At 43.6% G+C, this 16867-nt stretch overlaps 2 protein-coding genes across 2 annotated transcripts; both read left to right on the top strand.

The window, feature by feature from the left end:
- Positions 1 to 2496: 2496 nt before the first annotated feature.
- On the top strand, positions 2497 to 9301 carry LOC107386408 (organic solute transporter subunit alpha). The gene is made up of 8 exons (XM_015960777.3): positions 2497 to 3178; positions 3330 to 3481; positions 3576 to 3649; positions 5037 to 5195; positions 5343 to 5454; positions 5530 to 5676; positions 8788 to 8893; positions 8992 to 9301. Exons 1-8 carry the CDS (start codon positions 3103 to 3105, stop codon positions 9150 to 9152), a joined length of 987 nt encoding a protein of 328 aa, XP_015816263.1. The 5' UTR covers positions 2497 to 3102; the 3' UTR covers positions 9153 to 9301.
- Positions 9302 to 10796: 1495 nt separating this feature from the next.
- Positions 10797 to 14847, top strand: si:ch211-244c8.4 (uncharacterized). Its single transcript, XM_015960776.3, has 2 exons — positions 10797 to 14285; positions 14368 to 14847. Exon 1 carries the CDS (start codon positions 11230 to 11232, stop codon positions 13984 to 13986), a length of 2757 nt encoding a protein of 918 aa, XP_015816262.1. The 5' UTR covers positions 10797 to 11229; the 3' UTR covers positions 13987 to 14285; positions 14368 to 14847.
- The last annotated feature ends 2020 nt before the right edge of the window (positions 14848 to 16867 follow it).

Genomic DNA, 16867 nt, shown 5'->3' with positions numbered 1-16867 from the left:
ACAGCAATCCTCATACTAAGCAAGCATGCAGAGATGGTGGAGAGGAAAACTCCCTTTTAACAGGAAGAAACCTCCAGAGGATCCTGGCTCAGTATAAGCAGCCATTGGCCACGACTCCCTCTTCCCCCAATGCACACATCATATATACCAAGTAGTGTTCTATGGCTACATTGTGATTTCTTAATGAATATTCAGTTAGGAAGAGATGAGCTTTATTGTCGTCGTCGTCTTCCTCCACTTATCCGGGTCCGGGTCGTGGGGGCAGCATCCCAAATAGGGAGCTCCACACCGTCCTCTCCCCGGCCTTCTCCACCAGCTCCTCCGGCAGGACCCCAAGGCGTTCCCTGACCAGATTGGAGATGTAACCTCTCCAACGTGTCCTGGGTCGACCCCGGGGCCTTCTGCCGGCAGGACATGTCCGAAACACCTCCCCAGGGAGGCGTCCAGGAGGCATCCTGACCAGATGCCCCAACCACCTCCTACCCTCACTCGTGAACAAAACCCCGAGATACTTAAACTCCTCCACTTGAGTTAGGACCTCTCTCCCGACCCGGAGTTGGCAAGCCACCCTTTTCCGGTCGAGAAAAGCTTTATTGTGTTTACCTATAACTAATTCAACAGGTGAACTAGTAGTAGCACATTGCATGTTTTAAGCCTGGGGCAGACCAGAGGCAGACGCGCTGCATCCGCTCCGTCATTTTAAATATACAAGCCATTATAGTCATTGAAAGTGGACACGCAGGGAGCACTGTGCCACGTCCCAGTAGCGCCACGCCAACGAACTGAAGATAGGTGCCAGCTCTATCTCAAGCGCTGCAACGTGGCTGTTTACAACATTGTGGAGTCCTTTACAACAGACATCACAACGCAGAACGGCTTCACGGCACAAACTCAACCGCCGGCATAAACCCAGCTGTATTTTTGCTAACTTTAAATTACTTTTGATCTTAAAATATTCTAATAAATAGTGTACTTACTCACTGTTAATGAATTAGAGTCTCACAAAACACGACGGCAAGTCGGATCGTGTATGAACAATAGAGTCACTTCCCGCTTCATGATCTCAAGTCCCGCGTGACTCAGCGGTGCGGTGCGTCCTGTGTGACCACTTGACTTCTAAAATCTTGCGGCGCTTCTATCTCTGATGTGCCCCATGGTTAAGAAAGTAAAATGTTATTATCAGGAGAGGGAGAATGTTTAAATGGTTAGCAGCAGTGTTCAAGCCGATGGCCCCCTCCATGAGGGCACCACAGCTCAGCAGAACATCATTGTAGCTTCTTCTGGGGAGAAAAACACTTAGAGAGAAAATAAAGTTAACAGCTGAAATAGCAGGAAATAATACAGCTAAAGAGCAGACTGTAGAAGAAAGTAGTAGAGTGTGGAAAGTGGTCAGTGTGTCCTCCAGCAGTCTAAGCCTATAGCAGCATAACTACAGAGATATCTCTGGATAACCTAGCCTTTTAGATGGAGGCATGTTGGAGGCAGGGCAAGTGCAAATATCGTAGGTTTGATTTTCAGGCTAAGATTTCACCAACTTCATTGAATTTAACATTTACGACACTTATGTCCTTATTTAGCACAACTAGTCGACCTTGTGATGTGAGAGTTAGTAAGTTTCAGAGACCTGACCATAAACACGAGAAGAGACCGAGCAGTTTTCTGGCTCTGCAGATACACCAATATTTGGCGCATTATAGCCCCGCTCTGATTGGTCGAATAGCGCCATGGCGCAAACCGTGACTAACTTGATCTCTGATGATTGGTTGGGTGAGATCTTGTAATTCTAAGAATCTGTGAAAGGGCACGCCGACATCCTTTATGATGTAAGCGGAAGTGTCTAAATATAGACGTTGGCCCAATAAAGGGTTAAAAGACAAATATTTCAGGGCATTAAGAAAACTGCTTCAGCACAGTAGAATATATAAACTGCAAATGGGCATAACGTGTTCAGATACAGAAGGTCTAAACCATTATGTAACAATTATGCTAGAAACATGGTCACCAATTGTTTTCCTTTTTATTTTGATTTCTGGAAATCATCTCAAGACCTTCCACTGATAGTCTTCTGAATGGCTTATGTTTGGAGAAATACAGTTCACTTCCTACAGGGCTAAGGATTAGTGTAAATATCACCAGCAGCAGACAAATCCTGATGCATTTACAGGTTTAGTTTCTTAACACTTTGATGCATAATGGTCACTACAGTGGACAGATAAATTGTTATTATTATTATATTTTTTGCTATTAAGCACAGCTGTTGAAGACTTTATTGCATTTGAGCCCCTCCATTTGGACTTCAGTAAGTCAAGCCAACATAATTCATGTTCACTGAGGTGGACATGTAATAAATTATTTGTAAATTATTAAATGTTATAAAAAATATTTGTTGAAATTTGTTTCATTCACACCTAAAGATGAATGAAAAAAATTGTTAAAAAAATCGTGGTTGAAGATTTCATAATTCATGCATCAAAAGGTTAAAAGCAACACAAAATGTCTCATGACACACTTGTGAAACATATAGATTGTTGCCATTTTGGGACACAATAAACACAATCTGGTTTATACTGAGCTCGAACTAGCAGTTAGCCTATCAATCCTGTGGGACAAAAATGATTTCTCTGACCAGATGCCGTTCAGGGAGCTGTCTACAGTGGGTAAGATAGTAATTATTCTTACAGTTTACACAGAAACTCTGCAAATTGGCATAAAAATCTACTTAAAGCCCTCTTCTTGTAGGAAGTTATCTAAAGTCATATAAAAATGCAAATTGAGCTGTAAAATGTTGCTCAAAGATTTGTGTTAATACCTGTAAAACGTTTGTGGGGAAGACTCACACCCTGCCAAAGTCCATCCTCCTCACGCTCATCATGTCATCTAAAACTCACGCCTTGATGTTCGTCTCCTTAGGATTTAATTCTGTGAATGAATAAGCAAGAGTAACGACCCTGGGTCATTTGTCACGGTGAAGTATTTAAGTCTAAAGGGCACATATGTCTGCTGCCACAATCTCCTGGTGTTGAGAAGAGGACGGGGGTTGTCTCCCACAGTCAGATCCCTCTGAGTGGTTGTTTAGTTATCCAAGAGGATAACCTCTTCAGCATGGAGGAATCCCTCAACAGCACCGCCGACCCAGCCTGTTTCCAAGAGCCTCCTCTGGCTATGGACATGATAAAACGTAAGTGACCCACATTATCCCGCTGGCTGGTCTCTTATCACTCTGAGATAATGACATAAACAGTTGAGCATGACCTTCTATGGACCTGAAACATGTATTTTTCACTTATGCAACGCCTCTGTGCTCCTGTTTGTTTTTGTTTCTGTTTCAGAGCTAGATGTGTTTGGAACGTGTCTCTATGCTGTTCTCACCTTCATGTCCTGTGTGTCCCTGCTGCTGTACCTGGAGTGGTGCGTGTTTATTTATAAAAAGATGCCCTATCCCAAAAAGACGACTCTAATCTGGATAAGTGGGGCTTCACCAGTAAGTGGTCAAGGCCCGTAAGAGATCTGGAAGTTCAAAGTAAACCAGGTTTTTATAAAGTCAGTGCTACCTGTGTGTGTTTATTTTTAATTAGATTATTGCCACCATGGCCTGCTTTGGGATGTGGATTCCTCGGGCAGTCATGTTTACAGACATGGTGTCAAACTGGTGAGTTTTCTCTCAAATGTCAAATTAAGATCTGAAGCATGCACATAGTCTAGTCTAGCTACAGCATCATCTTTTACCCAGCAACAGCTAAAACTGAGACATGCTGATACTTCAGGTTCAGTTTATTTTTAAAGTCCATTTGAAGTGTGTGAGTAATGCTTTCTTCTTCTTCACAAAACGCTTTCTGTTGCTTTTCTGTGTGTTGATCAGCCTGGCTTTATCTACGACTCGTTAAACCTGTCCACCACTTTACCCCAACCCAGAATTCCTGACACGGTTTAATATTTAGCATTCTGTTGATGATTATTCAAGTAAATGTAGTATTTGAAGGTGTGGCTACAGAATGGGTGTGATTGACCTGGCTATTTATTAAACTATTTAAAAAAAACAGAATTTTTACTAATTCTTACTGTTATATTGCCCAAATATGATAAAAAAATTCATAAAATACTTTGTATAACAACAACTTTTAACCCTAACAGACTTATTTTGGTTTTGCCTTAATGTTTCAAAGATAACCTGACCAAATCCAAAACACTATTTATTAAGAGAGCAAATCCACACAAACCAACTGGGTTCTGTGTACAGTCGGTCATTGACCCCTAAACCTACTAACTGGTTGTAAAACCCTTGGAAACAGCAGCTGGTCAACACAAACAGGTGTTTGTGATACTGGCCACACCTAGACATGTAAAACTAACTTCAACATGACATAGGCCAAAAGATCTCAAAAAGCATTTTCTAAAGAAATTCAAAGACCAAAAGAACCCAGAACAGTCTACCCCCAACAGGACTCAGAAGTCATGATTCATCAATAAGAACGACTCCTGGGTAATAATTCGGTGGACTGATGAGTTAATAGCAGAATGCTCTGGAAGGTGTGTATCTTGTTGGAGTCCAGATAACATCATAGCAACAGTCAGACATGGTGGTGGTAGAGTGATGTCTGCTTCAGGACCTGGATTGATGGAACCATCACGTGCTAGCAGAAAATCCTGAAGGTGACCTTTCACCCCAAACAGCTAGGGGTCAATAACTTTTGCCCACAGTGTCAGGTCTGGATAGCGTTTAACCCTTTCTTAATGGTCATCTCTCTCTCTCTCTCTCTCTCTCTCTCTCTCTCTCTCTCTCTCTATATATATATATATATATATATATATATATATATATATATATATATATATATAGAGAGAGAGAGAGAGAGAGAGAGAGAGTTTATTTTCTGTAGTGCAATTTGGAAAATTTGAGATTCCTGCAAATAAAAGTTAATTATAGTTTGTTCTCATATGCCAGAAGCAGTTGCATAGTTATGCGGTATCTAAGTAGTGACTATGTTTACCTTATGTGATCATGTATGAATCTTCTGACTGACCCTTTCTGTATGAAGTTATTTTGCAGTTGTAGTTTACAAGGTCTTGGTGCTGTTGATTGAGGAATTGGGTGGAAGCAGCATTTTCCTGCTCCGGTTTTCGGAAAAAACCTTTCGGATCAACACGGGACCGTGCTGCTGTTGCTGCCCCTGTTTACCCCGTGTCCCGGTAACACGGTACCATCACCTATTTTACTTAAATTCATTTACGTTTATGCTTAAGGACTCTGATTTGCTTGTAAACCAAACTGCAAAATGTACCGATGCACAACATTTAGTCTTTGTTTCTTTTTGTCTGTAACAATGTTTTATTGTGAATTTCAGACGGCTGCTATTCCTGCTGAAGCTGGGTGCTCTGCAGTATGCCATACTAAAAACAGCTCTCTCTGTTCTCGCTGTAGTACTGTGGACGAATGGAAACTTTGACCTTTCTGATGTAAGTCTTTGAAATGCTTTTAATGAAACAACTGTATGAAAAGTCTAAAAGTTTGTATTTTTGTTGCGTTTTTAGCTGGAGATCACTGGAGCAGCCATTTGGCTCAACCCATTCATTGGTGTCCTCACCATTATCTCCCTTTGGCCTGTTGCCATCGTCTTCATGAATACCAACAGCTTGCTGCGCAGCCTCAGCATTGTACCCAAGTATGCCATGTACCAAGTGAGTCCACAAGCCGTCTCTACACACTTGTTAAAGAGGTACTACACAAAACCTGCATGAATGATAGATAAATGCATAACTTCACCTGAAACTATCAACTATGCAATTCCTGATTGCTTTTGCATTAAAATACCTTTTCTAATTCTACTTTGTAATATTGGTTCTTAACGTTGGAGTCAGGGCTGCATTGTGGGTTGCATTAAATGCCCAGTAAGCCAGATGGCCAGTCTATCCCTGTGCTTGGACCAAATAAGTTGGCTCCTCTCAATGTGGAGGGGAAGTGGACCTACTCCGAGCCCCTCCCATATCACCTTTCTCCTTCTATTCCTCCTCTAAAAGCGAGCCCAGACACCCTGACACCCTACCCTGACAAAGGGCCAGCTTGGTGGGTCCAAATCTGAACAGGAACAATCCTGATATACTGCCGGCTATAGGGACCAAGCTCTGGCACAGATCATGCAGGGACCTAACAGCCTGTATCAAGGGGTCTGGGTCCTCATACTCCTAGAATACCCCCAACAGGACTCCCAAGGGTGAATGCCATCTCCAAGCTCACGAAAAAAAAAAAAAACATGTACATAGATTTGTTGGGAGAACTAACACATGTTTATGTTTATGTATTTAGCAGACGCTTTTGTCCAAATCGACTTACAAGTGATAATCGGCATGTTGCCCTTGAGGCTAACAACAACAATAACAACAACAACATTGACATCAGTCATGGAGAGGAGGGAACAAGGAGTGGACAGTAGAGAGGGGGGATGGGTGCAGGGAGGGTGCTAGTTTAGAAGATGCTCTCTGAAGAGCAGGGTCTTCAGGAGTTTCTTGAAAATTGAAAAGGAAGCCACAGTTCTGGTAGTGCTTGGAAGGTCATTCCACATTTGTGGAATGATGCATGAGAAGAGTCTGGATTGTCCTGAGCGTGGTGTAGGCACTGCTAGCCGACGATCCTGTGATGACCGGAGCGGCCGGGCCGAGACGTAAGCCTTTGCAAGAGGATTCAGGTAGATGGGAGCCGTACCATCTCGGACTTTGTATGCTAGTGTTAGCTATTTGAATTTGATGCGTGCTGCTAGCGGTAGTCAGTGGAGCTCAATGAACAGAGGGGTGACGTGTGCTCTTTTTGGCTGATTGAAGACCACACACACCCTCCACGACCTCCCCAAGGTCATAGAGCTAGTCCAGTGTTCCACGTCACGGATGAAAACCACGTTGCTCCTCCTAAATCTAAGATTCAACTATCCAATGGACCTCGTTCTCCTCTCCCTTCAGAACCCCTGCATAGGTTTTACCAAAGAGGCTTAGGAGTGTGATCCCCTTGTATTTGGAACACACTGATCATACAGAATTTAGAGGAGGTGTATCTACTAAATTTCTCTCTTACCTTTATTAATCCAATTCCTTCTTCTCCTTCTATTCATCCTCCTCCCCCTCCTTAAGGAGGCTAAAAAAATCTCTTCTGGATGGCTGGAAGAATAACGGTGTAGTACCAGCTTTCAAACACTGGAGGGCAGCAGCTCGCCCTTATTTTCTAAATGCAGTTGGCATCTAGAGTGTTGGTCTGGTTTTTGCCAGCAGAGGGCACAGATTCCCCATAATCTCAGGTCAATAAAACTCATTGTTAAGAAGTTTTAGAGGAAGCGTTTCTGCTTAGTTCCTCTTTTATTTTTATTAATCCAGGTCCTTCTTTTCCTTCTATTGCTCATCCTCCTCCTCTCTAATATTAGATTTCCCGAGAGAATACAAATATTAAGATTTTTTAAAGGCTTAATTAATGTAAGAAGGCTCAAATATTATTTTCTTTTTCTAAAAAGAACAACAATGTAGTACACGCTTTAAAACACTGGAGGACAGCAACTCCTCATCTTCCTTTCTTTTCTATATATGCTGTTGGAATCCAGGCTGTTGTTCTGTTTTTGCCACCGGAGGGAGCAAATACCCCATTCTGCCCCCAGACATCACACGTGAAAGCCATGGTACATAATAGGATTAGAAAATAGCATTTTATTCTCTTTCTCGTTCTTCCGGGGACCCATGGCCCAGAAGTAGATGGGCGTAGCTTAGGCTGCCCTTTGAGTCTCCAAAACCACCCCAGTGAATAAAAAGTAGGCTCATTTCTAACTGTATGACTTCTGTAATGGATTTTAACGTGCAATTTCTTACCTGAAACATCTCAAAACATCTTTTAGAGCCAAGAGTTTGATAAAATGAACAACTTCTTCATTTCGGAACTAATCTTCACTGTAGCACCGACTAGTGGACAGATACGGTATTACAAAAAGACATACTTTTACAAAAGGAAAAACATGACTTCTTTTGCCCTCCTGGGCTGAGTAAATTTCGAATAAAAACCCGTTTGTAGTTTGCCCTGCAATGCATATATTTAAAAAAACGTAGACAAATGCCAAAAGCATATTTTTTCCGCTGCCTTTCAGGGCTTCTGTAATTGCATCTTAAACTAAAGTAAACTGAACAATTTGTCTCTTTTTGACCAACTGCAGTAATTCAGTCTTTTTATGCTTGAATGGTTCAAAGGTCAATGTCAAAAGATTTAAAGAACAAGTCACCCCCTACCAGAGTATTACTCCACTCCCATTTCCTGTTTGAAAAATGCAACAAATGCTGTTGCCTAGCAGACCGAGAGGGTGGAGTCGCTAACAAATACACACACAAACACACACACAGGCTCACAACAACATTGTGACATCATATGGTACCAGCTAACCTTCTAGGGTACCTCTTAGCCAATAGTGATGGCAGATTTTAATTCAAATGCAGTGCAGTTTTTACCTGACGAAGGCACGACACTGACAGTTTTAGGTAGAACATTTAAATTTTAATTAAAATGCACTAAAGTGCAAAACTACACGTGTCTTCAGCACGATTAGACACACATTTATATAGTTTATCAGAAAAAAATGTTGATTTGGGGGTGACTTTCTCTTTAATGAGCTAAAAATAATAAAAAAACGATCCGAAAATACATTACAAAGGAGGTCAGGATCACTTTATAAGATTTCTAGAAAGTTGCTGCATGCTCATTGCTGAATAACATAAACATTAGCTCATAAATGCACCTCCCATGTTATAAATCATGTATTTTCTCTTTAGCTAGTACTTGTACTGAGTCAGCTGCAGACATCAATCATCAACATCCTGGCCTTAGATGGAACCATCGCCTGCGTTCCTCCTCTCTCTTCTCAGGCTCGTGGATCCAGTAAGACAACTCTGTTCTTTTGATGTTTGAGCTGAAATGAGCCAGCACTATTTATATTTCCTGTTTGTCTCTCTTTTGTGTGTCTGTCTGTCTCACAGTGTTAAGTCAGCAGATCATGATCGTGGAGATGTTCATCATCAGTTTGGTCTCTCGGTGTTTGTACCGCCGCACATATGACACGGTTCCCTTTGAGTCACATGATGACGAGCAGAAAAGCAAGGCTGTCCTGCAGGCTACTCTGGTGGAGCACGATGTTTAAAAAAAGACAGAAAACAGAGACTCTCTGTGACAAAATTACATAAGTCATTATATTTATGGGTTATCCACTCTGGAACAAAAACAGATGTTTACACACTTTATTCTAGGTATTGGTGTTGATTAATAAAATGTCAAGCTAATACATCTGAACTGAGTACTGATTTTCTGTAGAGAGCGACTGTTATTCTTTCTTTAACACATTTTGTAAAAGTTCCAGATTACAGAGCTTGGGTATAAAAACATTCTAAAAAATCCTTTCTAAGGCCACCAGCTTCTGCGGAACACTCTGTTCCTATTCGTTAAGGCCAATTTAATAGAGTAAAACGCTGTTATTAGCAGGAGATCATGTGCAGAAATCATTTGGGTTCCCGTACAATTGTTATTAACTTCATCTGATTTTTTCAGAAAATTCTTATAACATAATCACAATAATCTGTAAAGTTGAGCAGAAATACAGAGCTTAACAACACAAAGTAAAAAAATAACCAATAAAATGTATATTTATTTTTGCCCAGGGGGGTATCGGAAAGAGAAATGTCTGTAATGAATTTATTACACTTTTATATTTTACAGAATTTAAATTTACATTTTACAGTTCAATTCAACACATTAAAAATAGTTTATACAATAGTGCAGCAGTAGCTCAGGTGGTAGAGCGGGTTGCCTTATGATCGGAGGGTCACGGGTTCGATTCCAGCTCCCACCAGGGTATCCTGCTGTTGTGTCCTTGGGCAAGACACTTCTCCCAACTTGTCTGTGTTAGTGGTGGTCAGAGGGGCCGACGGCGCCAAATGGCAGCCTCGCCTCTGTCAGACCTCCCCAGGGTGGCTGTGGCTACAAGTAGCTTACCATCACTAGCAGTGTGTGAATGTAAGAGTGTGTGAAAGCGTCTTTGGGTGTCTAGAAAAGCGCTATATAAGTTCAATGCATTATTATTATTATTAGTACTCTATGACTCTTTAAATCTCCAGTGCAGACTGTAAAAATGGCCGGATTTGTAGGACTGCTGACCCACTTACACTCTCATGTGGGTTGGAAATGAATATTGATGAGACAGCAGCTCTATTTTGAGACATTCTATGCCTTTTTTTGGGTTTTTAATTAAAGGCTGGTTCACGTGCAGTTCTCAATATCACCACAGGGTGTCGCCAACTAAAGAAATTATGTTTTATCTGTATTATGTAGTTTTATATTATATATACCTGTGTGTGTGTGTGTGTGTGTGTGTGTGTGTGTGTGTGTGTGTGTGTGTGTGTGTGTGTGTGTGTGTGTGCACTTGTCTTTATGGGTTTGTGTGGACCAACCCCTGACGGGAGACCAACATTGTGTGGACATTCACCATTGTGTGGACATTTACCCGGTCCACACAACCAAAATCCTAGAGGAAGCTTCCTTTGTCCCACCTAGAGTTAAACATAATTTTTGCACATTTCTGGCTATAGTGGAAGTCAGGGTCCACACAAACAACTCAGAAAACGTAGTCCACACAAACCCATAAAAACACGTGTGTGTGTGTGTGTGTGTGTGTGTGTGTGTGTGTGTGTGTGTGTGTGTGTGTGTGTGTGTGTGTGTGTGTGTGTGTGTGTGTGTTTGAATTTTGGGCTGCAGACAGAAACTGGTTGAGATGTTTTTATGAAGCCAGACCATTCAGAAGTCAAAGCTGGACCCATTAATGGAGCATTTGTTGTGCTGTTTATGTAAACACAGTCATCAGATGGAGAGAAAGAGAAAACCGCGGTCAGAGTGGGCTGATGACAAGCCCCTGGCTCTGCAATGGTGACGAAAGCTGCTGAGCTCCTCAGTTGCTACGGCAACCAGGGAGAGCAGCCAGACAGAAAAAAGGAGGCAAAGGGGAGGGGCCTTCAGGGGAGAAACAGAGGAGAAAGGGCTGGATGGGAAAGATAGGCAGAGGGAGGGATACAGGCAACTGATAAAGAAACCCACTGAGATCAGCAGAGGCAGTGCGAGGCAACAGACGGAGATAAACATTTGGATGTAAAAGATTCATCAACAGACTGGGAATATTAATTCAAGTACTTAACTAAAGGATACAGAGAAGCTGGGTGAAAAGAGAGACAATGGATGTACAGACAGAAAACGCGGAGCCCCCACCTAATGAGTCGCAGCCAAGTGGAAAAATCAGAAAAGGATTCAAGCTGTTCGGCAAAAGCAAACCAGGTAACATATTTTCTATCCGAAGCAAGAGGGATGGAAACAACAAGCCACCTGTTATCGGCAGCAAAGCCTCAGATGGATCATCAGAGAGTCCTGCTCCAAATTCTGAGACAGACAAGGAAAATGGACAGGAGGTGGGCCAAGGAGAAAGGGAGCAGGCAGAGGACGAAACGCTCGGTGAAGATGGCGTTCTGGCTTCTGCTCCTGCTCGCACCTCCATCTCTTCAGCCAGCTCAGCCAAGTCTCTCGGCTTCCTTTCCCTGCTAAGGGGGGGCCGAAGGGGAACAGGGGACCGCCGAGTCCACACCGTGTCCCAGCCGGTGGGTCGGCAACGTCGTGGGCTGAAGGGTCTTTTTGGCAACGTAAAGTTTCGATCAAAGGACAAAGAAGACAAGGAGGAAGCTCCCCCAAGCCCACTTTTCATGTCATCCAGAGCTAACAGTGTGGAAATCATCAAAGAGGACCTCACCCTCACACCTAAATGCCAACCTCGTTCTCTGGACAGCCCTGAAACGACGAGCTGTGACCCTGACCACAGCTCCTCAACTACCAAAAGTGCAGCCATGTCCCCTTCAGAGTCCTCAGCTACCAAGGAAACTATGGGAATCATAGGTCGAGCAAACATGGCGCCTTCACCCACGGTTGAAACACCGCTGGTACCTGGTGACAACAGTCTGAGCTCCTTGCTGGAAGATATCTCTTCTCTCCTGACTTTTGACTCTATCTCAGGGGGTGACATCATGGCTGACGTGGAGGCAGAGTGGGGCAAAGCTAGCAGTGCTCTTCATGCTGCAGTAAGTGATGTATCTCCATCATCCTTCTTCTCTAAACCCACCATCTACTCACCGCCAACCTTCTCAACCTTCAGCAGTGCTCCTACAGTGAAAGCCTCCTCCTCTACCGCCACCAAACCAGAGAGTCTCACCACAACTTTCACCAAATCTTCTACTTTGACCTCTCACTCAGTCAAGCTGAGTTCAGACTATTCTCCTGCCTTTTACTCCTCCTCCAGCATCCAAACTACAACAAAACCCTCAACCACCACTTCTGTAATGCCTTCTGGTTCAAAGACAGTTCAGCCTACGTCAAGCTTCATCTCTACTTCCACAACTCCAGCAAACACACAGTCTGCTATGAACAAGGCTCCTTCAATCTGTCCAAGTCCAGCTTCTGTAAGTGACCCCAATCCTACGTCTGTTTCACCCGCTGCATCAGCTAAGCCTCTGGTCATGACCCAGAGTCCCCTCTTCCCCGTCACCCAGCCTACTTCCGCTAAATCAGACATCATTTCAAGCCTGGAAAAGTCAACATTTAACACAACCTCGGTGGCAGAGTCCAGAACTCCGGAGACTGTAACAACAACATGTGAATGTACTACAAAGCCAATTTCTCCTGCTTTGGTAACTTCCTTTAACACAACAACCTCAGGCTCGGTTTCCACGGCTCTTTCCAAGCCTCTGCTCACCTCAGCCCATCTGGACTTGAATAAAACCCCTTCCTCATTTGTGAGCATTTTAGATCCTGGGCCTACTTCAAACTTTGGCGCCGCAACGAAAACCCAACCCTGCCCTGCGTCTGTTCCAGCTCCATCTCTGGATAAAATCCCTCCTGCGACTAGACCCACAGCATCCGTGGCTTCAGAAGAGATGCCTCCTCCTTACACAGCTGCTAGCACTCATGCTGTTTCTACAGCAACACCAGCTGCTATGGGTCAGATCAAAACCCCTGCGTCTGGACGTACCCCTGCTGAAATGCAAACACCTGCACCCAACAAACTCACTGCCGCAGCTCAAAAGGAAGTTTCTCAACCTAAAGTCTCCTCTGCCCCCACTCAAGCCCCAGTTTCTGTATTTAAAGATCCAGATGCATTTGTTAAAATGCAGGTTTGTTCATCTCGAGCTCCACCTTCCCCTACTGAGTTCCCAATTTCTGTATCAAAGGCCCCTCCTGCCTCAGTTCAGATCCCGATTACCCAGCCTCAAACCCACCTTGCAGCTACCACTGCCCCTTGCCCTGCCACTTCTCCTCCCTCTCCTCCTGCACCATGGCAGAGTGAAACCTCTGCTAAGTTGAGGGGAGCCGGACAGGCGTCGAAAGATCATCAGCTTGTCAGCCCCGGTGGTACAGGTGGACAGGGAAACCTGGCTGTGCCCCCAAAATCAAAAGAATTACAAACTGAGCCACAGGCCAGCCTGCCGGGGCTCTCCAAAGAAAAGAAGCCAGCACAATCAAAAGCTTCAGGACTCAGTAAAATACCTGTAGTGGGAGGAGGAAGAGTGGGAAAGCTGCCTGTTCGGGAAAGCCAACGCAGTAACGATGATTTAAGCAGAGACCCGCCTACTCCGGTGCGAGAAGAGAGGCCTGATTTCTACTCACATGAAGCAGGCAGCAAAGATAAAATCAGCCCAACTGAGACAAACGCACCCACCTCAAAACACAGCCAGGAGGAGAGTCAGCAGCTGCAGCAACTAAAAGGTCTCACGAGTTCAGGACGGGACTCAAAGATCCCCGTGAAACACGGCACTCAGCCTCAAACCGCTTCCCAAATCTCTCAGAGTAAAGAACCCCCTCGAACGAAGATCCCCGTGTCTAAGGTTCCTGTTCGCAGGGCTGGGAACAAACCAGTCGCTACTGGAGGCATCGGCCAGACAAGAAAATAAAACACCAGACTGAAGCTGATCGTGGCTCCGGCTGCAACTTTTAACTACACCGCCCTTTTAGATTCCCATTACTGTAATTCTGTCAGCTCATGGCTTCACGTCACAACAAGCAAGGAGTAAAGGAGCCTGACAACACTCACGCACAAAACATCCCACAGAGAGCAGCAGGCTGGCTCTCTGGTGCTGAGCCAACCGGACACAAACTCAGGAAAGGGTCAGAGTTCACGTTTCAGAATCTGAAGGACGAAAGCTCAAAGGAAACTCGGTCACTCACACAGTGGAAAGGTGCCCCGATAAAGGTGCTTTTCCTACAGACTCTGAATTATTTTTCAGTCTTTTCTACAGCAACTTTTAACTTTTGTTACCTCCCGCTTTTTGTAGGAACCTTCCAGTGTTTTTGTCTTCTCTTCCAGCGAGTCACTTGATAAAAACCCAGTCCTTCCTTTTATTTATGCCAGCAGAGGAACCATGGGGATGTGTATAAATGAACGCAACGGCCAAATCTACATTCCACACATATCGATGGATCCATGTAGCAGAAGATGTGCCAAACGTTTGGCACAAGTTATTGGACTGTACAGCGCCTGCTCATATGTAACAACGTCACATCTCACTGTGAACTTTTCATCAGACGGCTGTGTGAAAGTGGACTGGGAAGACCTTTTCTGTTGAAATGGACAGCAGCCATTGTGAATGGTGCTGCGGACGTTTGAGTGGGAGAGAGAGAGAGAGAGCAGCGAGATGGGATCTCCAGCTTACACAGGCACATGTTTAATCTCAGATGAGAACAGGATCTCTGTGTAGAGACGCATCAGTGTTGTTCTGTTTCTGACGTAATCAATAAAACAACATGAGTACTTAGGGGGTTACGTATTCCATTATACCGTTTATTTTTATTCTGCTTGACAATCAGCACGTTCACTAGCTCTGTATTACTCACCATTTATTCACCCCAGGCTCCAGTCCAACACCGTTCACACTCCAAGCTCACTGACCTGAATAGTAAGCCTCTGAATGTCAGCTGAGCTCAGCCAATCAGCTTCAAGGGAAAACTGTACGTGCATACCTCATTATCAGTAAAAAGGTCTGGGAATGTGTGTCGTTGCTATTCTTAGATGGATCTGCTCAATAACATTTTAGATAAGAGTTTATTATCACGGCAGATAAGAGAAAACGTGTGATAAACGTAACAGAGGAGACTTTAAAGTCTAACAGCAGCAGCAGGTGAGTGTAGAAGCTCACATTAAGGATGAGAGCTGGTCTCAGGCACGAGAAATAAAGAAACAAAGGTTGAATTATCCTTTAAATGACTGCAGAAGTGACACAAAAGACGTCTGTTTCCTTGATAAAGCCTCGAGCTACAAGCTGAGCATAGAGGACCCTGAATGGCCTGAGAAAACACGAGGAGTTCACCACATGAGGTGGTGATCTGGATTACAGAGAGCTAAACGGAGGAAACTGAGAAAAGAACAGTCCCCCCCACAGGCTCTGACACAACACATCTGCTTCTCACTAACACCTGTGTTTTGGGATTAGAGGGTGTTGAAAGATGTGAAACAGATCTTAGATGCAGAATAATCCAAACTACAGCAGAGATTTGGCTAGTGACAAGGGCCGGGGTTATGCTACAGAAAAGTTTTGGTGTGAATAGGATTCCCACGGTTGTTAAAGGAACAAATATTCCGTGAATGCTGCCTTTTGTCAACATGCATTCACATGATTCCTCAGCTGTGCATGCCTGTGAGTGATGATTCAACAGCTCTGAAGCGTGTACACTCCTCTCCATGGGACTGCTGTCATTTACAGTCCTGTTGTCTTTAAAGCAGCGACCGTGCATCCAGGACACGCAGGTTTTTGATGGCCGGAGTGTGTCTGCGTGGCGATTCCTCTGGAGGGACGACTTTCTTCTTTAGAAACTAATTTAACCTGCTTCAGTCTGTGTTTCCATGCCAACCCCACTAGGTCAGCCAATGAAAGGCGGCACGTGTCAGGAGGAGGAGTTTAAAACAGCACTGCCTTAATAAGCCCTCAGTTCTGTAGGATTTACACACAATTATTAAGGTATTAATAATGTTTCAGGGCCTTTTAACCAGATGGTCAAGTCAGTTTTTTATTCTAAATATCAAAAATACTCTAAACTGGAAATTAACTTTAAATAAAATTAATTTGAGCCTCTTTAACACTTTAACTTTGCATTTATAGATTACGACATGAGATAAAATATTAATATTTAAGTTATAAGAATATAATTTCACACACATTCACTTTTTATTTTAACACCTTCATATTTTTTTCTATTTTTCTTCCAATCAGGTCCAGTAAAGGTTTTAAAGGTCATCTTCACCCATATTTCTGATGCATTTGCAGTAGTCTCTAGTAGGAATGAATGCCTTGTAAGTCAGACTCTGGGGAACAAAAGCTCCGGTGCAGGATGTAGAAGTGAGCCAGATCAGAGTTGAGCTTCAGATGACAGGATTTGGAGTCTTATTTCCTGATATTTGGACATCTCCCCTCTGATTGGCTAACAGCAACACAACTCTATCACTCACTCTGTTTGCGCTGCAACATTAATGCTTTTTCTCACAAATAACACAAGCCTGGAGGAGTTCTGCCATGTGGTGAGACTGCTAAGGCTAATGGTTAGCTTCTACTAGCCGAGACATTCTCTGCTGTTTCCTGGACGCTAAACCATCAACAGCCTTCCTCATTGTGAGTCAAGATGGGTGAGTCCATGAATGTTAAGTGACAGTGTGACGTAGATCTGTCAGGCTTTTCTAATCCCAGAGTTTCCCAGTCAGGTTTCTATCGGAGGCTAATGCAGGAGATAGGTGTCGGAGACTATTTTCACGTTGTGGTTGGCGTTTCAGATATAGGGTAAAAG

The sequence above is a fragment of the Nothobranchius furzeri genome, chromosome 10, assembly GCF_043380555.1.
Source record: "Nothobranchius furzeri strain GRZ-AD chromosome 10, NfurGRZ-RIMD1, whole genome shotgun sequence".
NCBI lineage: Eukaryota > Metazoa > Chordata > Actinopteri > Cyprinodontiformes > Nothobranchiidae > Nothobranchius > Nothobranchius furzeri.
The sequence above is the reverse complement of the archived record's forward strand: the minus strand, read 5'-3'. Positions and strand labels throughout refer to the sequence as shown.